Below are 27,554 nucleotides of genomic sequence, written 5' to 3' on the forward strand. Positions count from 1 at the left end.
AATTCAGCGAGAAACCCAAAGTTTGTGAAAAAATTTGTGAAAAAGTCAACAATTTTTTTTATTTGATCAGATTTGGCGGTGAAATGGTGGCATGAAATATACCAAAATGGGCCTAGATCAATACTTTGGGATGTCTTCTAAAACAAAATATATACATGTCAAGGGATATTCAGGGATTCCTGAAAGATATCAGTGTTCCAATGTAACTAGCGCTAATTTTGAAAAAAAGTGGTTTGGAAATAGCAAAGTGCTACTTGTACTTATTGCCCTATAACTTGCAAAAAAAGCAAAGAACATGTAAATATTGGGTATTTCTAAACTCAGGACAAAATTTAGAAACTATTTAGCATGGGTGTTTTTTGGTGTTTGTAGATGTGTAACAGATTTTGGGGGTGAAAGTTAAAAAAAGTGTGTTTTTTTCCTTTTTTTCCTCATATTTTATATATTTTTTATAGTAAATTATAAGATATGATGAAAATAAATAGAAAGTCCATTTAATGGCGAGAAAAACTGTATATAATGTGTGTGGGTACAGTAAATGAGTAAGAGGAAAATTACAGCTAAACACAAACACCGCAGAAATGTAAAAATAGCCATTGTCATTAAGGGTAAGAAAATTGAAAAATGGTCCGGTCATTAAGGGGTTAATCAACTTTCCAATTTTTTCTTCCTTATCAAATTTGCTTCATTCTCTTGTTATCCTTTGCTGAAGGAACAGCATTGCACTACTGGCAACTAGCTGAACACATCTAGTCAGCCAATCACAAGAGACAAATGTGTGCAGGCACCAATTAGCACTAGTGTAGGATATGTGCGTATTTCTTTTCAACAAGGGATAATAAGATAACAAAGCACATTTGAAAATAGAAGTGAATTTAAAAGTGTCTTAAAATCACATGGTCTATCTGAATCATGCAAGTTTATTTTGACTTTCCTATCCCTTTAATTTATCAACTGGAAAATATTTACAATATTAGACAGTAAATGGCAGCATCTATCTAATGACTTATTTTGCTAATTCTGGATGGTAAGAATGCTTAAAAGACAGTGTACTGTAACCAGTTCTTCCTTTTTAATATATTCCCAGAGACTTTATCTGCTTTCGTGTATTAAATTACTTGCAAACATATCCTTGACCTTTATTTTGTTGTTTACAATAGCTGATTTTGCCAATTGAAACCACAGACTATACTGAAAATATGAATATGTTTCTATGCTGCGTAGAAAAGCTAGGTAAACTGGGGAAGAAATATTCTTCCAGTAGGGGTAAAAAGAGAGATATTTTTGTAATCTGAAACATCTGGGTTTGCTCATTAAAGTCCCCCAATACCTATTAGATTCTGTGTACAAAAAGAGATAACACAACCTGATCTGCTCTTTCTGTGGGGTTGGATAATGGGCATATCCTTGAGAACAATAAGTGATCAAATGATCAAAAAATGCTATTTCAAATACAAAAATAAACATGAAGAAAATCATTGCTTTAATAATATAATAATCTGTAGTAAGAATAACAAGTCGTTTGGAACACATAAGGGGGAAAAACATTTTACAGTACACTAAAGGGACATGAAACACAAAAGATTTATTTTACTTTAAACAATAGATGGGACAGCACTCCAATCCATCAGGATGTGAAAACTTTATTAGTCCAAACGTTGCTCACACTGACTAATAAAGTTGTCAGATCCTGATTGATTGGAGTGCTGTCCTTTCTACTGTTTATGGAATTCTGATTTTTTTTGGGGGGGGAGCCTGGGGAACATGCGCTCTAAATGCCAGTAAATAATGATCTCCCTTTGGAACTCTATTCATTTTACTTTGTTCTCTTTGTCAAAGGTAGGTAGGCTCAGGAGTGTGCAAGTAACTGGAGCGCTATATGGCAAACACAGCTGTCAACTAGTCCTTAAAAGCAATTTTACAAAACCACTGCCATATAGTTTTATAGACACGTGCACACTACCTACCTAGATATTCCCTTTAACAAAGAATACCATGAGAGTGAAATCAATTTTATAACAGAGGTAAGTTGGATTTTTATGTAAATTGAATCCCAAAAGAAAAATATTGGAGTTTGTGCTCCGTTAAACAACTCGTTGGAAACCCACCATACCATGGACACAATTAGTGATTTTGTCAAATAAATGGAAGAACCTAAATTACATATATCCTGAATGGAACTGGAGATTCAAACTTATTGTGGGTTTTGACAAAATTGTCCTTTTTATCCAGATCTTTAGTTGGTCTTGGAGAATGGGTCTTCTGGTTTAAAGAATGAGATTAGGAGGTTGATAATCAAGAAGATCCTGGCCAAAATGTTAGAACTTCTAGTAAGCGAAGCTAGAACCAAACTTCACCTTGATGGAAGCTCCCATCAGAGATCTCTTCTCCACAGCTTTCTTGATGAGCTGAAAGAGGTTCAGAGGAGGAACCTTGAGGTTGAAAGACTCATCCAACCCACCAGTGAAATCCACAAATGCTTCATTCATCCATCCGTAGTTTAGAGACTCGTATGATCCATTAAGTCTGAAAAAGATCAGAATTATTTGGGATTTTGTATACACATAACACACCTAGAGGGAAAAAAAATAGGTCAAAATCAAATGGACATCAAAAGGAAAATTATACTTTCTTGATTCAGATAGAGCTTGCAATTTTAAAGGGACATTAAACACTAAACAAATGCTAGATAGAATTACGCATTCAAAGAAAAGATTAGTCTGAGAATAACATGTAGATGTATTTTTTGTATGTTTCACTAGTTGTTTAAATAGTAACAAAATAAGTGTAAAGTTTTAGGGGCTGATTTATCAAGGGCCGAATGGCCCCTGATGCCCCTGTTTCAGGCTCGCATTTGTTAAGACCGCGGCTCCCTAACTGGTCCACCTGCTCTGAGGCTGGGGATATCAATCCGCCCGATCTCCTACGATCAAGCTGATTGACACCCCCTGCTAGCGGCGGCATTCACAAGAACTGCTTGTACAATGATAAATGCCGACAGTGTATGCTGTCGGCATTCATCGATGTCTGTTGGACATGATCCGCTGAGCGGATCATGTCGGACAGACCAATGATAAATCGGCCCGTTAGTGTCAATAAAACAATTGGAGCTGCCATGTTGTAACTTAGGTTACCTTCTCTGCTGTGGCCAATTAGGGTATAAATAGGTCACTAGAGAGTGCAGCCAATGGCTTTCGGGAATTTAACAGTGTTCTGCACTTCCATTTCTAACAGGAACTGAAAAGCTCACAATTTCAGAATGGAATTACAGGAAAAGGGAACAAAATAAATAATGAAAATATATTGTTTTTTTATATATATATATATGATTTATCATTTTATATTACCATCTCAAAGTGTTTAATTGTCCCTTTAAGAGACTTTGCAATCTACTTCTATTATTAAATTGTGGGCAGAATTTTTATATGCACACTTTCTGATGCACCAACTCCTACTGAGCATGTTCAAGAGTTTCAGAAGAGAGAGAACAGCACTCCTGAGATAGAACAAAAGCTAGAATAACTTCCATGCCTATTCATTTTCATTGCAACTCAGGGCGCACACTCTTTTAGCACACTATGCCTTTTCACAGAGAAAAAATATCCTGTAGCATATCAGTCTGACCCTGCCCAATGACAGTTCAGCGCCAAAATACCAGGCAATTCCTCTCTGAACAAGAGAAACAACAACCCCAGACAATCGTTTCAGCCTTCTGTGGGCCTCGTCAGTGAGGTGCAGTTGTATCTCTCTAAGGGCATGTGTGCAAGGAGTCCACGTCTGGCTTCCCCCATTATTCTTAGGGAGACCCAAGAGTAATTTGCATAAATATCAGAAGAGAGAGAGCTGCACTCCTGAGATAGAACAAAAGCTATAATAACTTCCATGCCTGTTCATTTCCTTTGCAAATGAACAAAAAAGAGGCTGCTTCTTGGGTGGAATCTAGCCATGAAACAAGCTATTATGCCATTGTATGTTCCCAGACTGAGCGCTTCTTTCTTTTAATTTATGCAAATTATGACTCTTTGGGAAGTCTCCCTAAGTGTGATGCGGGAATCCAGACGTGGACCCGTTGCCCAGTGTGGCTAGAGGGATATAGCTGCACCTCACTGACGAGGCCCACACTAGGCTGAAACGTACATCTGGGGTTTTGCTGTTTGCCTTGTTCAGAGAGGAATTGCCTGGTATTTCGGGACTGTACTATATGCTACAGGAAAGTTTTTCTCTGTTTACCACCCAAGAAGCAGCATCTTTCTTTCTAATGACACGATGAGTCCACGGATCATCTAATTACTATTGGGATATACCTCTCCTGCCCAGCAGGAGGCGGCAAAGAGCACCACAGCAAAGCTGTTAAATATCACCTCCCTTGCCTCCCACCCCAGTCATTCGACCAAAGTAAATAAGAGAAAGGAAGTAACAAGGTGCAGATGTGTCTGACGTTTATAACATACTAACTACCTGTCTAAATAACAGGGCGGGCCGTGGACTCATTGTGTCAATAAATAAATAAATTTATCAGGTAAGCATAAATTTTGTTTTTCTAATGACACAATGAGTCCACAGATCATCTAATTACTATTGGGAATCAATACCCAAGCTAGAGTACACAGATGATAAGGGAGGGACAAGACAGGGAACCTAAACGGAAGGCACCACTGCTTGAAGAACCTTTCTCCCAAAAGTGGCCTCAGCTGAGGCAAAAGTGTCAAATTTATAGAATTTTGAAAAAGTGTGAAGAGAGGACCAAGTTGCAGCCTTGCAAATCTGCTCCACAGAAGCTTCATTTTTGAATGCCCAGGAAGAAGAAACAGCCCTCGTAGAATGAGCCGTAACTCTCTCCGGAGGCTGCTGTCCAGAAGTTTCATAGGCAAAGCGTATGATACTCTTCAGCCACAAAGGAAGAGAAGTAGCCATAGCTTTCTGTCCCTTACGTTTTCCAGAGAAAACCACAAACAAAGCAGAAGACTGACGGAAATCCTTAGTCGCCTGTAAATAGAATTTTAGTGCACGTACCATGTCCAGATTGCGCAGAAGTCGTTCCTTCTGAGAAGAAGGATTAGGACACAAAGATGGAACAATAATCTCCTGATTAATGTTCTGGTCAGAAACTACTTTTGGGAGAAACCCTAATTTGGTATGTAAAACTACCTTATCCAAATGAAAAATAAGGTAAGGAGACTCATACTGTAAAGCCGAGAGCTCTGACACTCTACGAGCAGAGGAAATAGCAACAAGAAACAAAACTTTCCAAGATAACAACTTAATATCTAAGGAATGCATAGGCTCAAACTGAGCCCCATGAATAACTAGATTAAGACTCCAGGGAGGAGTAAATGGTTTGAACACAGGCCTGATCCTGACCAAGTCAATAGTGAAAAAGGGGGTAGTGTACAAGAGCTAAGGTAATCCCCAAGCTGTATCCAAACAGAGATCCTAACCAACCTCCAAAAAATATGCACAAATAGTAAGAAGTGAATACAGCGCCAACAAGAGGCCAAGGGATAAATATACTCACAGAGAGATAAAAGAAGATTATTTAATGAACCATGTTAAAAAGCATCAGTAAAAAATGTAAAAAACACATATAGATAAAATTACAAAAACAGGAATATCTTGCAGTAGCGGCTAAAGCTGATAATTACAATAAAAACAGAGATAATCACAGGTGATCAGTGTGAGTGGTACACCAGATTAAGAGTGTAAACTAGCGAAACAGAATAAGCCTAAGTACAACTATAACAAGTGCATCAAGCAATAAATTAATAAACAATAGTACAAACAGTAATGTTCAAAAAATAGTGTGTAAAAAATAAATAAATAGAAAAATGCACTGCAGTGCAAAAAGAGGGTCAAATAGTAAGTGAGTGCAAATGGATATAACAAATGCTAGCTACTAATCCAGTGAGGTAAAGATATAATTAAATAAAATACACAATATGCAATAACATAAAAAATATATTCCAAAAAAGTGTTCCAAAAAGTTGATCAACAAATGTTAGTGAAGAACAAAAATAAGTCAATAAAAACCAAAAAAATGAAAAAAATGGGTGATGAAAAACAAGATGAAAGTGAGGAAATTGGTTCCTTCAATATTAGTTACTTTAACAGATCCAAATTCCTGAGTGTGGTAGCTGAAGTAGCTGATTGGATCCTAGCACCTGTCAGCTGCTCCTATGGTATCCTAAAAAGTGTCCCTGAAAAAGTGTCTTTTTTTCAGGGACTCCTTTTTTTCAGGGACACTTTTTAGGATACCATAGGAGCAGCTGACAGGTGCTAGGATCCAATCAGCTACTTCAGCTACCACATTCAGGAATTTGGATCTGTTAAAGTAACTAATATTGAAGGAACCAATTTCCTCACTTTCACCTTGTTTTTCATCACCCATTTTTTTCATTTTTTTGGTTTTTATTGACTTATTTTTGTTCTTCACTGACATTTGTTGATCAACTTTTTGGAACACTTTTTTGGAATATATTTTTTATGTTATTGCATATTGTGTATTTTATTTAATTATATCTTTACCTCACTGGATTAGTAGCTAGCATTTGTTATATCCATTTGCACTCACTTACTATTTGACCCTCTTTTTGCACTGCAGTGCATTTTTCTATTTATTTTTTTTTGACACACTATTTTTTGAACATTACTGTTTGTACTATTGTTTATTAATTTATTGCTTGATGCACTTGTTATAGTTGTACTTAGGCTTATTCTGTTTCACTAGTTTACACTCTTAATCTGGTGTACCACTCACACTGATCACCTGTGATTATCTCTGTTTTTATTGTAATTATCAGCTTTAGCCGCTCCTGCAAGATATTCCTGTTTTTGTAATTTTATCTATATGTGTTTTTTACATTTTTTACTGATGCTTTTTAACATGGTTCATTAAATAATCTTCGTTTATCTCTCTGTGAGTATATTTATCCCTTGGCCTCTTGTTGGCGCTGTATTCACTTCTTACTATCTGATCCTGACCAAGGCCTGACAAAACGATTGCACGTCTGGTACATCTGCCAGACGTTTATGTAACAAAATAGACAAGGCAGATATTTTACCCTCTAGGGAACTTGCCGATAATCCCTTCTCCAAACCTTCTTGGAGAAAGGACAGAATTCTAGGAATCCTAGCTCTACTCCAAGGGTAGCCCTTGGATTCACACCAATATAGATATTTACGCCATATCTTGTGGTAAATCTTTCTAGTCACAGGTTTACAAGCCTGAATCATGGTCTCTATGACCGAATCCGAAAATCCCCGCTTGGATAAAATTAAGTGTTCAATCTCCACGCAGTCAGCTTCAGAGAAACTAGATTTGTATGAAGGAAGGGCCCTTGAAGTAGAAGGTCCTTCCTCAACAAAAGTCTCCAAGGTGGAAGAGATGATATATCCACCAGATCTGCATACCAAATCCTGTGAGGCCATGCCAGAGCAATGATGATCACTGACGCCCTATCCTGCTTGATTCGAGCAATGACCGAGGTAGAAGAGCGAAAGGGTGAAATAGGTATGCAAGACTGAAATTCCAAGGTACCGCCAGGGCGTCTATCAGTACAGCCTGAGGGTCCCTTGACCTCGACCCATACCTCGGAAGCTTGGCATTCTGCCACAATGCCATGAGATCCAATTTCAGGTGACCCCATTTGAGAATCAGGCTGGAAAACACCTCCGGATGGAGTTCCCACTACCCCGGGTGATAGGTCTACCTGCTCAGGAAGTCTGCCTCCCAGTTGTCCACCCCTGGGATGTGGATTGCTGACAGACAGCAATTGTGGGTCTCCACCCACCGAATTATCTTGGCTACTTCTGTCATGGCTAAGGAACTCCACGTTCCTCCCTGATGGTTGATGTAAGCCACTGAAGTTATGTTGTCCGACTGGAACCTGATGAACCTGGCCAAGGCTAACTGTGGCCAGGCCAGAACAGCATTGAAGATTGACCTCAGCTCCAGAATGTTTATGGGTAGAACAGACTCCAACTGAGTCCAGGTTCCCTGAGCCTTTAGAGAGCCCCAGACTGGTCCCCATCCCAGAAGGCTGGCGTCTATTGTCACAATCACCCAAGAGGGTCTGCGAAAGCAGGTTCCCTGGGAGAGATGATCCTGAGACAACCACCAAAGAAGAGAATCCCTTGTCTCCTGTTCGAGCTGTATTCGCGGAGACAAATCCGCATAATCTCCGTTCCACTGACTGAGCATGTCTAACTGCAGAGGTCTGAGGTGGAAACGGGCGAACGGGTTGATGACCATTGCCGCTACCATCAGCCCGATTACCTCCATGCACTGAGCCACTGATGGCCTAGGAGAGGACTGAAGCGCTAGTCAAGAATCAAAAATCTTTGATTTCCTGACTTCTGTCAGAAAAACCTTCATTGATAAGGAATCTATTATGGTTCCTAAAAAGATTACTCTCGTATTTGGAACTAAGGAACTTTTTTCCAAATTTACCTTCCATCCGTGAGATCGCAGGAAGGCTAACAACATTTCCGTGTGGGATCTTGCTTGTTGAAAGGATGGTGCCTGGACCAAGATGTCGTCCAAATAAAGCGCCACTGCAATGCCCCGCAATCGGAGTACCGCCAACAGGGATCCCAGAACCTTCAAGAAAATTCTGGGAGCCGTGGCAAGACTGAATGGAAGAGCCACGAACTGGAAGTGTTTGTCTAGAAATGCAAACCTTAGAAACTTGTGATGGTGCCTGTGGATGGGAACATGCAGGTACGCATCCTTTAAATCCACGGTTGTCATAAATTGACCCTCTTGGATCAAAGGAAGAATGGAACGAATAGTTTCCATCTTGAATGACAGTACTCTGAGGAATTTGTTTAGACTCTTGAGATCTAAAATCGGTCTGAAGGTTCCCTCCTTTTTGGGATCCACAAACAGATTGGAATAGAACCCCAGACCCTGTTCCTGCATCGGAACAGGAACTATCACTCCCAGGTCAGAGAGGTCCCGTACACAGTGTAAGAACGCCTCTCTTTTGGTCTGGTCTGCAGATAATCTTGAAAGCAGAAACCTGCCCCTGGGAGGAAAGTTCTTGAACTCTAGTTTGTATCCCTGGGACACGATGTCCAACGCCCAGGGATCCTGAACATCTCGAACCCAAGCCTGAGTGAAGAAGGAAAGTCTGCTCCCTACAAGATCCGGTCCCGGATCTGGGGCAGACCCTTCATGCTGTTTTTTATTCAATAGCAGGCTTTTTGGATTGTTTTCCCTTGTTCCAAGACTGATTGGGTCTCCAGGAAGGTTTGGACTGCTCCTGCTTCAAAGAGGAAGTACAAGGATTTCCCTTGAAATTTTGAAAGGAACGAAAATTACTCTGACGTCCCTTTTGTTTATTTCTCTTATCCTGAGGGAGAAAATGACCCTTTCCTCCCATAATGTCAGAAATTATTTCTGTCAAACCAGGTCCAAACAAGGTCTTTCCCTTGTAAGGAATCGCAAAAGTTTAGACTTAGATGACACATCCGCAGACCAAGATTTTAACCATAAAGCTCTGCGGGCTAGCACAGCAAACCCCGAAATCTTTGCTCCCAGCTTAATAACCTGTAGGGAAGCATCCGTAATAAAGGAATTTGCCAACTTAAGAGCCTTTATCCTATCAAGGGGAGTGTCTGTCCTAATAGAATCAGACAAGGCATCAAACCAGTATGCTGCCGCACTAGTGACGGTAGCAATGCACACTGCAGGTTGCCATTGTAAACCCTGGTGTACATACATCTTCTTGAGTAACCCCTCTAATTTTTTTGTCCATAGGATCCATAAAGGCACAACTATTCTCTATGGGAATAGTAGTTTTCTTAGTCAGAGTGGAAATTGCCCCTTCCACCTTGGGTACTGTCTGCCAAGACTCCTTGATAGAGTCCGCTATGGGAAACATCTTTTTAAATATAGGGGATGGAGAAAAAGGGATACCCAGTCTCTCCCATTCCTTAGCAATGATTTCAGTAGCTCGATCTGGTACAGGAAAAACCTCAATCATGGAAGGTACATCAAAATATTTGTTTAGCTTACTGGATTTCTTAGGATTAACTACGACCGTGGTGTCGCTGTCGTCCAATGTAGCTAAAACCTCCTTGAGTAACAGACGGAGGTGTTCTAGCTTAAACCTGAAAGATACAACTTCAGTATCAGCAGGAGGAATTACACTGTCAGAATCTGAGATTTCACCCTCAGATGCTATCGAAGTATCCTCCTCCTCAGGCTTCTTTGAGGGGGCATTCAAAATAGCAACAATTGCGTCAGTAACCTCGCTTACTGAATATTTATTTTTCCTCTTGCGCTTTCCCTGCAGCATGGGAAAAAGCAGACAACGCATCAGAAACTGCAGGGGACATAAGGGAAGTGATGTCTTTCAACGTAACTCCAGGGGGAGTTAGAGAGGAAGTGCAGGGCACTGCATGCGTGGGCGGTAAAAGTTGGGACAATTGAGGAGAAAGCTGCGGCATATATTGAACATTGTCATTAGACTCCTGAACAGCATCCACCTTAGAAAATGTTGGCTCAGAAAAAAGTCTATTCCTATAATTTAAAGTTCTCTCAATACATGAGGAACAGAAAGGGATTGGTGGTTCCACATTGGCATCAAAACATAAAGAACAAGTGACATTTTGCAGGGCCTCTTGGTCCATTCTGACTCACAATGGATCAAATTATCAAATTAAAACTTACATTTGTAATAAAAATTAAAACAGAAAAAAAAACGTTACTGTCTCTTTAAAATTTAAACGTAACTTTTTTACTTTTCTATGCAGAGAGTACTAAATAGCTACGCAAATACTGCAGAACACCTCTACACCTCAGCTTAACTTTGCTGAGGTGCCTACCTGCCCTGCTGACACTGGCTACCAATCCCCTCAGCAAAACGATCCGGAACTCAGCTGTAGATAATAATGAACCGCTGTCCGGTCCTAGAAACGCATGCCTTTAGTCAAACATGCAGATTCCTGACTGAAATTGCTCTCTCATTCCTCCCGATCATAGGAAGTGATGAAAAAGTGGGGCGCAACACAAATTGCCGCCTCACATAGTTCCGCCCATCGTGGGCGTCTCAAAAAAAGTAATCTCCCAGTTGGCATCTTATTACTAAAGTTAAGCCGCCAGGAGCAGAGAAACCACCAAAAAAAACAAAACCCAGAAAACAGCTCCTTAGCCCCAGTGCCTGCCTAAAATGCTGCCTACATAAGTCCCATCCTTTTATCCCTAGGAGGATTTATGTGTCCCATATAAATAAAGTGCGCCAACTTTTTCAGAGTTCCTCTTGTTTTTCCCAGACCCAGAAAAATAAAGACAGCACTTACCTCATAGATCTGCCAGACAGCAAGGTAGCTCACCAGGTTTGAGAGGTCCTCTCCCTCACATAGACCTGCGGAGAAAGAGATAAAGACTGAGTAATCTTACTCAGGCTTTTAGAGTTAGGGCAGCATAAATTACATGGGAGGCGCAGTGAGAATTATGTCAGACAAGTTGCCATTGCTCTAAAGTCACCACTGCTCTACTGAAGAGACTGATATGGACTACGGCTGCACCCCAGAACAAAACAGCACAATCTTGTACTACTTAAAAAATAATAAAATCTTTTCTAACACCTAACTTTACCACTTCCTTGCTCTAACGTAGGCAAAGAGAATGACTGGGGTGAGAGGGAAGGGAGGTGATATTTAACAGCTTTGCTGTGGTGCTCTTTGCCGCCTCCTGCTGGGCAGGAGAGATATATCCCAATAGTAATTAGAAGATCTGTGGACTCATCATGTCATTAGAAAGAAAAATGCTGCTTCTTCTGTGGTAACAAGCCATGGAACAAGCTATTATGCCATTGTTCGTTCTCAGGTTGAGCGCTTCTCTCTTTTAATTTATGCAAATTATGACTCTTTGGAAAGTCTCCCTAAGTGTGATGTGGGAATCCAGACGTGGACCTGTTGCTCAGTGTGGCTAGAGGGATATGGCTGCACCTCACTGACGAGGCCCACACTAGGCCGAAACGTACGTCTGGGGTTTTGCTGTTTCCCTTGTTCAGAGAGGGATTGCCTGGTATTTCGGGGCTGGACTGTACTGTTAAGTCAGGATCAGACTGATATGCTACAGGAAAGTTTTTCTCTGTGAAAGGTACATGTTGAGCAAAAAGAGGCTGCTTCTATGGTGTTATCTAGCCATGGAACAAGCTATTATGCCATTGTTCGTTCCCAGGTTAAGTGCTTCTCTCTTTTAATTCATGTTCAAGAGTTCACAGAGTTCACAGTGTATACGTAGCTGAGTCTGTGATTGGCTGGTGGCTGTCACATAATACAATGGGTCAGCTAATTGAAATACATTTTGAAATTAATCAGACAAAAACTCCTGCTCATTTAAAATTCTGAAGTGTTTCTACATTGTCTTTTTTAATTAAGCATTTGTTGGTTATGAGATTATGCTGTATTTAATGGTACACTGGAATTGCATAATCAAATGATGCATAATAAAATGGAGTTTGATACCCCTGTTTTCATGCGAGCCTTCAGGCTCGCTGGAAACAGTAGTTATGAAGCAGCGGTCTAAAGACCGCTGCTCCATAACTTGCCCCCTGCTAGTGGTCGATTGGCCGCGAATTTGCAGGGGGCGGCATTGCACAAGCAGTTCCCTAGAACTGCTTGTGCAATGATAAATGCTGACAAGTTATGCTGTCTGCATTTATCGATGTGCAGCGGACATGATACGCTACATAGTATCATGTCCGCTTGCACTTTGGTAAATTGGCCCCAATGCATTAACACTCAGAATTTCAAATAAGCAGTAGGTATTGTTTTGGCAAAATTTCCTTCAATTTGCTGGTGCCATGTACCACGTGACAACCATCAGCCAATCGCACTCATGTGTACACTGTAAACTCTTGCACATGCTCAGTAGAAGCTGGTGATTGAGAACATGCAAAAAAAAAAAAGATTGCACAATTACATGAAGGAAGTATATTGTAAAGTTTTGTCTTTTTTTGTCATTTTGTCTTCATTGGCCCTTTAACCTATGTTTAACCCCTGTTGTATATATGTCTACAAAGGTCATTTACTCACTTTGCGTAGGCCTTTTCTAACAGGGCAGCCCAGAACTCATTCTTCTGCATGGAACTGACAAAGACCAGCTCTCCGTTTTTCACTGGCAGTCGGTCATCTACCACCACGTCATACCAGTGGCCATATTGCCAGAACTAATAGACAAAAAATATATAGATGAGGTTGAAAGAAGACCATTGAGTTCAACCCTATACATATCTACTTGATTTACCATAAAGAAGTTTCAAATTGAACTCACATGAACACAATTTAAAACCCATTAAACACCAGCAATCATATATCTGAATTCTGTTTCTAGCCAGAAATGTATCTAAGCCATTTTTAAATGTATCTAAGGTATTGGCATTTACTAGCAATAGAGAGAATAACCAATATATACAGTATATGATTATTAAAGAATGACAAGGTAGCACTCTGATCCAAAATAAAGAAAATATTTATTTAAACCTCTCCACCAGTGTCTGGGACACCCGACCCACTAAACTGAAAAAAATGTAAATGATTTATACCATAAAACATAAAATCACGAACACGACAAATCTAGGCCTTACATAAATTATAAGAGCGGGTACAAGGTATAGTAGGGCACATACGTGTTATCACACGCTCAAACAAATTACTGTATACCCAATAAGTTGCACAGATCCAAAAAATCCTAATACAAGAAAATAGGCAATGCAAACAAGCTAATATAACATTGAGCTACATACATTACAGGTTAAAGTCCATTCAAAGCACTTAGTGTATAAAAGACGCTCCGTGTATAGTTCAGTGGGACTGTGATACCCATCAATTGATGTATGCTTGGCACTAATCCCAGGAGAAATAAAGCAAGATTAAAATGCCTCACCACATTTAGCAGTAACGTTCCTTTAATTTCAATGGATGAAAGCGTGCACCAGGTGTAAACAACGTCCCATTTGGAACTACAGCAACCGCAGCAGCAAAGTCACAGACATCCCGTGTTGTTGCTTCATCCAGCGCTTCATATCATGCTCTTAGGGAACTCACAAGGCATTAAACAGTTGCACTCAACAATTGCACTCGATCTCCTCCGGATATGCCAAAGATTTCCAGCTATAGGCCGTAGGATTAGCTTGTTTAGAATGTGCCGGTAAAAGGAGCGTCAGACATAACGCGTTTCGCCCCTCCCCTTTGTGAGCTAACTTTAGGGCTTCGTCAGATGCAAATTGTTGTTAGATCCGGCCTTTTATAGCACCTGATATGCAAATTGTTATCAATGCTCCTCCTTTCAAATTTAAAGGGAACCATGTTACTAATATACAACGTGTATAAATGCATATTCCATATTGATTGCATCTAAAACAAATGTATCAAATCGGCTTCTTTGGAAAGTTGCAACACAGCATCAATTATCAAAGGGCACATAAATGCAGGTCTACAACATCTTATAATTTATAAAAAAAACTACATATTTTTTAATGATATTGTGGGTTATACTCAAATGTATACAGAGTGTTTTGCAGCTAAAGTATTACAGGAAACAGGAGAAATCATTTTTTTCATTAAGACCTTGGGTTGCTAGTGTATTTAAACTGTACATCCAGCGGGATTCATTTTGTAATAAAAGTTTATCAACATCCCCACCTCGATGGTGTTTTATATGTTGTATGCCAGTTACTTTCATTATTGTAAAATCTGAGCCGTGATATGTTTCAAAGTGTCTGGCAACTGGGCTTTCTTGTACCTTCCCTTACCCGATCTTTCAAGTCTCGTTTTGTTTTTCCTATGTAATACATGGGGCAGGAGCAATGTAAAAGATAAATGTCACCTGTCGTGTTACAAGTAATCCATTGCTCAATGTCATATTGTTTACCTGTATTGGTTTCAAATTTAGTTCATTTCAAATCTTGCCCTCCTATGTCCAGGATACCTCAGATGTGTTAAGGAAACTGGATGGAGTAGAAATAGATGATGACTTTATTGGTTACCCTTGACGTAGAATCTTTATATTCGTCAATTCCACACACAGTAGGGATTAGAGCCATACGATTTTTTCTTGAACAGAGGGGGCATGAGTATAAAGCGCATACTGAGTTTGTCATTTCTCTATTGCAACTTATTCTAAATAATAATGTCTTCCAATTTAATGGTAGATATTATAGGCAACTCCAAGGAATGGCCATGGGTGCCACATGTGCCCCCACCTATGCTTGTTTACATCTAGGCCTGTGGGAAGCTCGATAGATTTTTTCGAGCTTTGAGATTTTGGTGGAGGCACACGTGGTACTCTGGATACGTTATGTGGATGACATCCCCTTGCTATGGAAGGGCAGCAAAGAGTTGCTAGAAACTTTCTTGGAGATTCTAAATACCGATAATGGATATAACATTTTCCTTACTAGTGAAATTAGTAAAGAGGAAGCTACTTTCCTTGACTTAACTATCAGGAACCGTTTAAATACTAAAGTACATCGTAAATCTACTGCTACAAATAGGAACTGTTCCAGCTTGGGTGATTTTGAGGAACAAGGTAAAGATATGTCCCGCAGGTTTCTAGATAGGGGTTATTCAAAGAGACAAATTAAAAGAGCATGGGTCAGAGCTAGGAAAAGCCCGAGAAGTGATTTGCTATATAGTAACAACGAGGAAAGAAAGGATGGAGGCAAAGTACGCCTTATAACAAAGTACAACTCACATTGGGATCAACTCAGATGTATAATGAAAAAATATTGACATATTTTAACAGTTGATGCCAAGTTAAGAGAGTGTGTTGGGGACTACCCCTTACTAACAGCATGTAGGGCAACAAGGCTTAAGGATAGACTGGTGCAAAGTGAATATAGGAAAGGGGTCACATCACAGACATGGCTAGGGGCTCAAAGTGAATGGCAAGGGTGTAGCCCATGCGGACATTGTGTATACTGTAGGTTCATACAGAAGACTAATAAATTTGAAACCAATACAGGTAAACAAAATGACATTAAGCAATGGATTACTTGTAACACGACAGGTGTCATTTATCTTTTACATTGCTCCTGCCCTATGTATTACATAGGAAAAACAAAACGAGACTTGAAAGATCGGGTAAGGGAAGGTACAAGAAAGCCCAGTTGCCAGACACTTTGAAACATATCACGGCTCAGATTTTACAATCATGAAAGTAACTGGCATACAACATATAAAACACCGTCGAGGTGGGGATGTTGATAAACTTTTATTACAAAATGAATCCCGCTGGATGTACAGTTTAAATACACCAGCACCCCATGACCTTAACTAAAAAAATTATTACTCGTGTTTCCTGTAATACTTTAGCTGCAAAACACTCTATATGCGTTTGAGTATAACCCACAATATCATTAACAAATATGTAGTTTTTTTTATATAAATTATAAGATGTTGTAGACCTGCATTTATGTGCCCTGCCCTTTGATAATTGATGCTGTGTTGCCACTTTCCAAAGAAGCCGATTTGATACATTTGTTTTAGATGCAATCAATATGGAATATGCATTTATTCACTGTTGTATATTAGTAACACTGTTATGACGTACAAAGTAATATTTTACATTTAGAATGGTATTGCTGGCGGTTCCCTTTAAATTTGAAAGGAGGAGCATTGATAACAATTTGCATATCAGGTGCTATAAAAGGCCGGATCTAACAACAATTTGCATCTGACGAAGCCCTAAAGTTAGCTCACAAAGGGGAGGGGCGAAACGCGTTATGTCTGACGCTCCTTTTACCGGCACATTCTAAACAAGCTAATCCTACGGCCTATAGCTGGAAATCTTTGGCATATCCGGAGGAGATCGAGTGCAATTGTTCCCTAAGAGCATGATATGAAGCGCTGGATGAAGCAACAACATGGGATGTCTGTGGCTTTGCTGCTGTGATTGCTGCAGTTCCAAACGGGAAGTGGTTTACACCTGGTGCACGCTTTCATCCATCGAAATTAAAGGAACGTTACTGCTAAATGTGGTGAGGCATTTTAATCTTGCTTTATTTCTCCTGGGATTAGTGCCAAGCATACATCAGTTGATGGTTATCAAATGGACTTTAACCTGTAATGTATGTAGCTCAATGTTATATGAGCATTGTTTGCATTGCCTATTTTCTTGTATTAGGATTTTTTTGATCTTTGGAACTTATTGAGTATAATTTGGTTAGGCGTGTGTTAACACTTATGTGCCCTACTATACCTTGTACCCGCTCTTATAATTTATGTAGATTTCCAGGCCTGGATTTGTCATGTTGGTCATTTTATGTTTTATGGTGTAATTCATTGCTTACGGACGCGGCCAGCTTCAAAAACGTGCTCGTGCACAATTCCCCCATAGGAAACAATGGGGCTGTTTGAGCTGAAAAAAAACCTAACACCTGCAAAAAAGCAGCGTTCAGCTCCTAACGCAGCCCCATTGTTTCCTATGGGGAAACACTTCCTAAGTCTGCACCTAACACCCTAACATGTACCCCGAGTCTAAACACCCCTAACCTTATACTTATTAACCCCTAATCTGCCGCCCCCGCTATCGCTGACCCCTGCATTACACTTTTAACCCCTAATCTGCCCCTCCGGAAACCGCCGCAACCTACATTATCTCTATGTACCCCTAATCTGCTGCCCCTAACATCGCCGACACCTATATTATATTTATTACCCCCTAATCTGCCCCCCCAACGTCGCCGCTACCTACCTACACTTATTAACCCCTAATCTGCCGACCGGACCTCGCCGCCACTCTAATAAATGTATTAACCCCTAAACCGCCTCACTCCCGCCTCGCAAACCCTATAATGAATAGTATTAACCCCTAATCTGCCCTCCCTAACATCGCTGACACCTAATTTCAAGTATTAACTCCTAATCTGCCGACCGGACCTCACCGCTACTATAATAAATGTATTAACCCCTAAAGCTAAGTCTAACCCTAACACCCCACTAAGTTAAATATAATTTAAATCTAACAAAATAAAATAAATCTTATTAAATAAATTATTCCTATTTAAAGCTAAATACTTACCTGTAAAATAAACCCTAATATAGCTACACTATAAATAATAATTACATTGTAGCTATTTTAGGATTAATATTTATTTTACAGGCAACTTTGTATTTATTTTAACCAGGTACAATAGCTATTAAATAGTTAATAACTATTTAATAGCTACCTAGTTAAAATAATTACAAAATTACCAGTAAAATAAATCCTAACCTAAGTTACAATTAAACCTAACAGTACACTATCAATAAATTAATTAAATAAACTACCTACAAGCTACAATTATCTACAATTAAATCAACTAAACTAAATTACAAAAAAACAACACTAAATTACAAAAATAAAAAAAGATTACAAGAATTTTAAACTAATTACACCTACTCTAAGCCCCCTAAAAAATAACAAAGCCCCCCAAAATAAAAAAATGCCCTACCCTATTCTAAAATAAAAAGTTTACAGCTCTTTTACTTTACCAGCCCTTAAAAGGGCCTTTTGCGGGGCATGCCCCAAAGAAAACAGCTCTTTTGCCTGTAAAAAAACATACAATACCCCCCCCCCAACATTACAACCCACCACCCACATACCCCTAATCTAACCCAAACCCCCCTTAAAAAACCTAACACTAAGCCCCTGAAGATCTCCCTACCTTATCTTCACCATGCCGGGTATCACTGATCCGTCCAGAAGAGGCTCCAAAGTCTTCATCCTATCCGGCAAGAAGAGGAAAAATCGGGACCGGCAAACATCTTCATCCAAGCGGCATCTTGATCCAATCAGCCAATCGGATTGAACTTGAATCTGATTGGCTGATTCAATCAGCCAATCAGATTTTTCCTACCTTAATTCCGATTGGCTGATAGAATCCTATCAGCCAATCGGAATTCGAGGGACGCCATCTTGGATGATGTCCCTTAAAGGAACCTTCATTCGTCGTCTAGTCGTCAGGAGAAGAGGATGTTCCGCGCCCGAGGTCTTGAAGATGGAGCCGCTCCTCGTCGGATGGATGAAGATAGAAGATGCCGCTTGGATGAAGATGTTTGCCGGTCCGGATGTCCTCTTCTTGCCGGATAGGATGAAGACTTCGGAGCCTCTTCTGGACGGATTGGTGATACCCGGCGTGGTGAAGATAAGGTAGGGAGATCTTCAGGGGCTTAGTGTTAGGTTTTTTAAGGGGGGTTTGGGTTAGATTAGGGGTATGTGGGTGGTGGGTTGTAATGTTGGGGGGGTATTGTATGTTTTTTTACAGGCAAAAGAGTTGTTTTCTTTGGGGCATGCCCCGCAAAAGGCCCTTTTAAGGGCTGGTAAGGTAAAAGAGCTGTAAACGTTTTATTTTAGAATAGGGTAGGGCATTTTTTTATTTTGGGGGGCTTTGTTATTTTTTTAGGGGGCTTAGAGTAGGTGTAATTAGTTTAAAATTCTTGTAATCTTTTTTTATTTTTTTGTAATTTAGTGTTTTGGGTTTTTTTGTAATTTAGTGTTGTTTTTTTTGTAATTTAGTTTAGTTGATTTAATTGTAGATAATTGTAGGTAGTTTATTTAATTAATTTATTGATAGTGTAGTGTTAAGTTTAATTGTAATTTAGGTTAGGATTTATTTTACTGGTAATTTTGTAATTATTTTAACTAGGTAGCTATTAAATAGTTATTAACTATTTAATAGCTATTGTACCTGCTTAAAATAAATACAAAGTTGCCTGTAAAATAAATATTAATCCTAAAATAGCTACAATGTAATTATTATTTATATTGTAGCTATATTAGGGTTTATTTTACAGGTAAGTATTTAGCTTTAAATAGGAATAATTTATTTAATACGATTTAAATTATATTTAACTTATTGGGGTGTTAGGGTTAGGGTTAGACTTAGCTTTAGGGGTTAATACATTTATTATAGTAGCGGTGAGGTCCGGTCGGCAGATTAGGATTTAATACTTGAAGTTAGGTGTCAGCGATGTTAGGGAGGGCAGATTAGGGGTTAATACTATTTAGTATAGGGTTTGTGAGGCAGGAGTGAGGCGGTTTAGGGGTTAATACATTTATTAGAGTAGCGGCGAGGTCCAGTCGGCAGATTAGGGGTTAATAAGTGTAGGTAGGTAGCGGCGACGTTGGGGGGGGGCAAATTAGGGGTTAATAAATATTATGTAGGTGTCGGCGATGTTAGGGGCAGCAGATTAGGGGTACATAGGGATATTGTAGGTTGCGGCGGTGTACGGTCGGCAGATTAGGGGTTAAAAAATTTAATTATAGTGGCGGCGATGTGGGGGGACCTCGGTTTAGGAGTACATAGGTAGTTTATGGGTGTTAGTGTACTTTAGAGCACAGTAGTTAAGAGCCTTATGAACCGGCGTTAGCCCATAAAGCTCTTAACTCCTGACTTTTTTCTGCGGCTGGAGTTTTGTCGTTAGAGTTTTAACGCTCACTTCAGCCAAGACTCTAAATACCAGCGTTAGAAAGATCCTATTGAAAAGATAGGATACGCAATTGACGTAAGGGGATCTGCGGTATGGAAAAGTCGCGGCTGGAAAGTGAGCGTTAGACCCTTTCCTGACTGACTCTAAATACCAGCCGGAGGCCAAAACCATCGTTAGGACCCCCTAACGCTGGTTTGGACGGCTAACGCAGAACTCTAAATCTAGGCGTTGGATCCTTAAAACAATAGCAGAGTGCACACATCTACTGTATATAATTATTTATTGACATTTACTACCTACTTAAGGAAGGAGCTCCACATTTTGATTGCTCTTACAGTGAAAAAAACATCTGCATTGCTGGAGTTTAGTAACAACCAGACTTAATTAGCACTAGTAACCGAAAGGTAGGGGTAAAGAAATAAGTATAACTTTAAAGCAAAAATATATAAATAATATATATTCACCAAGTATGTTCTTCAAACCAAATGGAGTAGGGTAAAAACCTCATTCTGAAAAAAAGAAACAAGCGCAACTGGATGAAACGTGGACAAAATGCGTAGAGGTGTGCAGAGCCCCACAAACTTCCATAGCCCTTTGAGTGGAGGTCAGCTGACTACGTACGCAGCAGTTTTTAACATAGTCTTGGTTAAATTGGACGCCTGTGAGTACGCTGGACGCTTAAAGAAGGGAAGGGAATTAGACCGGTATGGGACAGCACATGAGGACGGTTTGAGATTATGTTTATGGATTTATGAAAGTTTTCATTTTGTAAGTGCAACATTGAAGCGCTTGTTACATTATTTTAATATTACGCTTGATTCCGGTTGCGCTTGTTTCTTTTTATCAGAATGAGATCGCTGGAGTTTAAATCTCCTTTCCTCCAGCCTTAAATTGTGAGCTCTTGTCACAGCTGCCAAGAAATAAACTGCGCTTCTGTATACAGTACCTATTTAATGGTTAGACACAACACTGTTATCTGTCAGAGATCATATCTCCATCTTAAATCTAACCTGGAAATGAAAAATTCCAGCGTAACCCTTTTGAAAACTCTGATTGGGGGGGACCAAACGCTCCATGAGGGCTGGATACAAGGTCAATGACGCGGCAGCTGCCAGGAACCAACAGTTTCCTATACAAAGAAAATATTAAAATGTTTCCAAATGTATTCTCAGTTATGGTTCAATATACTGCAAGTTACAATTATACTATTGTGATATATAATGTCCATTTAATCACTTTGCCCTTAAAGTGCCATAAAACATTTTGAGTTATGTGCATTTTTTTAAAAGGATCAACTGAGGTGAAACAGTGTGAATTTTTTTTCCAAAAATCTGCAAAATTACACTTCAGTGTTGCCAAGTATAGCCTGCTCCACCCCCCTTCTCAGTGTCCCAGTCCAAACCTTGTGCTATCATATAACAAAGTTTGCATGTGAGGATAATTACTTATGCAAGCAAGGGGGGAAGGTTGAGGAGGGACAGCAGATACTGCTATTGTTTGTTGCCAAGAGGCTTGTTCGTTTTTTTTGTGTGTACATATAGAGAGATAAGCTAATGAGATCTGCTCTCACTGCAAACTCTGCCCTTTCATTGGGTTGTGGTTTCAATTAACAGAAACAGCTACTTTGTATATAAAGAAAATATACTTAAAGGTGCAATTTCACATACATTGTATGCTCTGCAGCTGGTATAACAAGTAATTGGATTTTACAGTAGACTGTCCCTTTAAGTTGATTTGGTCATATAATATATAATAATGGTTTTATACTTAACACATGGGTATAGATTGGTTAATTATGGTGAACTCAACACAAGATAAAACAGACAAAAAACCATCAAGGAGAAATTGTGCCCATCAACCAACATATTTGTTGACAAGTCACACATTTCAGATGCCAACTTACCAAGTAGCAAAAGGCCAAGATAAATAGGCATGCCCGGCAGAAGAAGGTGGCAGAATATTCTTTGAGAAGATGTCAACTTAAAGGAACATAATAACTAATTGTTGAAGCACATGAAAGTGATGCAGTATAACTGCAAAAAGCTGACTAGAAAATATCACCTGAACATCTCTATGTAAAAAAGGAAGATATTTTACCTCAAAATGTCCTAAGTATTCACACCCCACTGTAAAGACTTTAAGCAGCCAATCAGAATGTTAGGCCTAGGACTTGCAAGGGAGAGTGCATCTGTCATGTGTAGGCACAGTCATATTATTTTCCTATTCAGTTTAAGGAAGTTTACTGTGAAATCTCATGAGATCACAGCAAAGCAAGGCATGATCTCAGCACTGCTGATGCTGATTGGCTATTGTTTTTTTTATATATATATATATATATATAACTGTTCACAGAGCACTTACTTTGGTGAGCTGAAGAAATTGTCAGGTAAAATATATTCCTTTTTAACATAGAGATGTTCAGGTGATATTTTCATGTCATCTTTTTACAGTTATGCTGCATCACTTTCAAGTAAATTAGCAAATGAGTAGTATGTCCCTTTAAAGGGACATTATACACTCATTTTTTCTTTGCATAAATGTTTGGTAGATAATCTATTTATATAGCCCATAAAGTTTTTTTTTTAAATAAATGTATAGTTTTGCTTATTTTTAAATAACATTGCTCTGATTTTCAGACTCCTAACCAAGCCCCAAAGTTTTATGTGAATACGCTCGACTACCTACTCCAGCTTGCTCCTGTTTGTGTAAAGGGTCTTTTCATATGCAAAAGAAGGGGGAGGGGGGGAGTGTTTTATTTGCCACTTGCAGTGGGCTTTCCAGCTACCTTTTCAACAGAGCCAAACTGACAGCTTCTAAGTAAGTTTTTAAACAGTTTTATACTGCATTTTTATATCAGTATCTGTGCATATTATTCTTTATAGTAGTGTCTATTACATGCAGTTATATGAAAATGAGTGTATACTGTCCCTTTAACAAATAATTAAAACAAGGGAGTGTTGCCAAACATCATTAGTAACAGATGGATAAGATATATGGCTATAGGAAGCCATCCTCAGGTATCTCTTCCTCTTAGAATCCATTAGAACAGTTAAAGGGACAGTCTAGTCAAAACTAAATTTTAATGATAGGGTAGGGCATGCAATTTTAAACAACTTTCCAATTTACTTTTATCATCAAATTTGCTTTGTTCCCTTGGTATTCTTTGTTGAAAGCTAAACCTAGCTAGGCTCATATGCTAATTTCTAAGCCCTTGGAGGCCGCCTCTTATCTCAGTGCATTTTGACAGTTTTTGACAGCTAGACTGTGCTAGTTCATGTGTGCCATATAGATAAAATTATGCTCATTCCCATGGAGTCAGCACTGATTGGCTAAAATGCAAATCTGTCAAAAGAACCGAGATAAGGGGCAGTCTACAGAGGCTTAGATACAAAGTAATCACAGAGGTAAAAAGTATATTAATATAACTGTGTTGGTTATGCATAACTGGGGAATGGGTAATAAAGGGATTTTCTATCTTTTTAAACAATAAACATTTTCAAGTAGACTGCCCCTTTATCTGGCCTAATGTTTATGAGTAGGTCCATTAAGCAAAATAAACTAATGAAACTTGAGGAGATATTAGTATGAACTGTATGTGATCTTCATTAATTTGGAGGGTAATTGGGTATTAAAGTCAGTATGTGACATTACCCCTAATTCCTGAAGAAGTAAGGTAAAAAAAAATAAACCTCCGGAGTTATTAGTAGACCTATGTGACGATATTTCTGTCTATCCCTGTCCTATCCCACCTTTTTATTGCAGAGGTAGTCTCATGTGGGGTTATATAGGATGTTGGAGGAGCCTACATGTATATATACACATATGCATAAAGGATTAAATATCTTTACAGAAATTTGGCCTTAAAGGTAAAGGGAAACCATATTGATTGTTTATGGGTGTTGTTGTGTTCACAGACTGCTAATATTCCATCTAAATGTTATGGGTTAAGTTAATTAGTTTGGGCCACAGACTTTCAAACCTGTCCTCAAGCCTCTCCAACAGGCCAGGTTTTCCGGATTACCTTGGGGCTACTGATATCCTGCCAACAAAGGAATGTTTAGAAAAGCGTTACCAGTTTAGGCTAACAGTCTTAGAAATGTGCCACCCTTACCTTAGTCAGTGATTAGAGGTAACTATATTCTGAGAGCTTGAGTGCTCTAGAATCTACGTGTAGTTATTATCTGTGCAGAATAGAGGGGTCCAAAGTAATACAAATAGTGAAGTTCAAGACCCTATTGATGTTGGAAGCTACACCTAGCCTATATACCTGGACCTGCCTTTCCTTTATTCACTATTTATTTATTCCCCCTATGAGAGACCCCCTTCACCTAGGGAAGACTCAACACTAGGAAGATCTTCCCCTAATAAGGTTGGATAAATATACTTATCATGGATGACCAAAAGATAAATCTATCTGTCCTGTTGTGTGTGATACCCACCCAGCTGTCCTTGACACACATCTGTACATTTCATATCTTCACAGATGAACTGAGGGTATCCGCAGATCTCCTGAGAAGGACAGACAGACACAAAGATGGACATATGAAGAGAAGTAGACACTGGGTATATTAATGTGAGACAAACTCAAGATATTTAGCTTTTTATTGATCTTTATCCCTCCAATTTACCCCTCTTTCTGTTCTATTATATTTTATATCCAAAAACCCTTTTCTCTATTTTCCTTCTCCCAATGTTTTTGTCAGTAATTGTGGGTCTATAGAGCTACTTCCCAGCAAAGAAATGACTGATAATTATAATTAAAGGTGATACAGCACAGAGTTTCTGCAACATATAAAAATACTATCATTTTGGATTTGGGTGTAATATTATACGGGTGGGTGGGAGGGTCGGGAAGTGGCCAGATTGTATATTCTGCTCTGTGGACATTGCCCAGACTCCACCTCTGCTATCAATATAGTCAACTTAATAATGACATATCTGTCAGGCTTATCCTGTGAAGGAGGAAGAGCACCATAAAATAATGAGATAAGAGGGGAGTGGGGAGGTGAGGCAGGGGTCGTTATCATTGCTCCCCATCAGTCATAGAGGTGCAGCGTAGTACACGGCTGTGCACGGCTCCCCTTGGCACACACAACACAGATGCACAGTGCCAATATCTATATACAAAACACAACATAAACTGCCAATAACTACACACATGACACAGCACACACTTTTACATATAACATAAACACACACTGCTAATGCCAGTTCACATGACACAAACACACACTGCTAATACCTGTAGACACAGCACAAACACACACAATGCTAATACCTGCACACGCAGCACAAACACACTGCTAATACCTGTACATACATCACACAATGCTAATACCTGTACACACAGCATAAACACACAATGCTAATACCTGTACATGCAGCACAAACACACACTGCTAATATCTGTTACACACAGCACAAACACACAGTGCTAATACCAGTACAAACAGCATTAACTCACGCTGCTAATATCTGTTACACAACACACTAACACACAATGCTAATATCTGTACACACAGCCCAAACACACAATGCTTATATCTATACACACAGCATAAACACACAATGCTAATACCTGTAAACACAGCACAAACACACAATGCTAATATCTGTACACACAGCACAAACACACAATGCTAATACCTGTAAACACAGCACAAACACACAATGCTAATACCTGCACACACAGCACAAAGACACACTACTAATACCTGTACACACAGCACAAACACACACTGCTAATGCCTGTTACACACAGCACAAACACACACTGGTAATATCTGTACACACAGCACAAACACACAATCAGCTAGATTGCGAGTTTGGTGTTATGATTGAAAAAGCATCGCTATTACAAGTCTTGTAGGTATAGGTGTACCGCACATCTTTTTGGCCGTCACGCAACGTCAGTACCGCACTTTTAAAAAAAGTCCTTTTTCAATGGGACTCCGATAGTGCCGGTATTACGAGTTTGCCTGGGAGGCCAAAAAGTGAGCGTTACAGCCTAAAACCATAAGATCCGTACCACCATCTAAAGTCAGTAGTTATGAGTTTTACGTTACAAAGCTGTAGCATAAAACTCATAACTAAAGAGTTAAAAAGTACACTAATACCCATAAACTACCTATTAACCCCTAAACTGAGACCCTCCCGCATCGCAAACACTATAATAAATTTATTAATCCCTAATCTGCCACTCTGGACATCGCCGCCACTAACAAAAATTATTGACCCCTATTCCGCCGCTCCCCGACATGATCGCCACTATAATAAACCTATTAACCCATAAACCTCTACCCTCCTGCATCGCAAACACTAGTTAAAGATTATTAACCCCTAATCTGCTATAATAAACCTATTAACCACTAAACCGCAAGCCTCCCACAACGAAATATACTTAAATAAATTATTAACCCCTAAACCTCTGACCTCCCACATCACAAACTCTACATAAATATATCAACCCCTAAACCTAACCCTAATGTAACCCTAAGCCTAAATCTAACCCTAACCCTAACCCCCCCTAACTTAAATATAATTAAAATAAATCTAAATAAACCTTACAATTATTACCTAAATAATTCCTATTTAAAACTAAATACATAAGTTTGTATTTATTTTAACTAGGTAGACTAGTTAGTAAATAGTTACTAACTATAAACCTAACCTGCCTTACACAAAAACTAGGTTTAGGGGTTAATATATTTATTTAGTGTTAGTGATGTTGGAGGCCAGAGGTTTAGGGGTTAATAACTGTAATGTAGGTGGCGGCGATGTTAAGGGCGTCAGATTAGGGGTTAATAAGTGTATTTAGGTGGCGGCGATGTTAGGGGCAGCAGATTAGGGGTTAATAACTGTATGTAGGTGGCGCCGATATCGGGAGCGGCAGATTAGGGGTTAATAGTATTATTTAGGTGGCGGCGATGTTAAAGGCGGCAGATTAGGGGTTAATAACATTATGTAGGTTGCGGCAATGTCGGGGGCGGCAGACTAGGAGTGTTTAGACATGGTTTTTTTGTTAGGGTGTTAGGTTTAAACATAACTTTTTCTTTCCCCATAGACATCAATTCGGCTGCGTTACGGTTTTTGTTTCCGCTATCGCAGGTGTTTGGCTTTTTTTTTTGCCGGCT

At 39.3% G+C, this 27,554-nt stretch overlaps 1 protein-coding gene across 1 annotated transcript in view; it reads right to left on the bottom strand.

The window, feature by feature from the left end:
* Positions 1–24,982, bottom strand: part of LOC128666831 (calpain-1 catalytic subunit) — a 211,203-nt gene extending 186,221 nt beyond the window's left edge. Inside the window, exons 1-4 of the mRNA XM_053721632.1 lie at positions 24,861–24,982; positions 21,432–21,550; positions 13,045–13,178; positions 2,358–2,526 (exon numbers count right to left, since the gene is read on the bottom strand). Of these exons, the coding sequence (XP_053577607.1) occupies positions 2,358–2,526; positions 13,045–13,178; positions 21,432–21,550; positions 24,861–24,963 (525 nt within the window). The 5' untranslated portion in view covers positions 24,964–24,982. The remainder of the gene's footprint in view (positions 1–2,357; positions 2,527–13,044; positions 13,179–21,431; positions 21,551–24,860) is intronic.
* Positions 24,983–27,554: the final 2,572 nt, after the last annotated feature.

The sequence above is a fragment of the Bombina bombina genome, chromosome 7 (genome assembly GCF_027579735.1).
Source record: "Bombina bombina isolate aBomBom1 chromosome 7, aBomBom1.pri, whole genome shotgun sequence".
NCBI classification, from domain to species: Eukaryota; Metazoa; Chordata; class Amphibia; order Anura; family Bombinatoridae; genus Bombina; species Bombina bombina.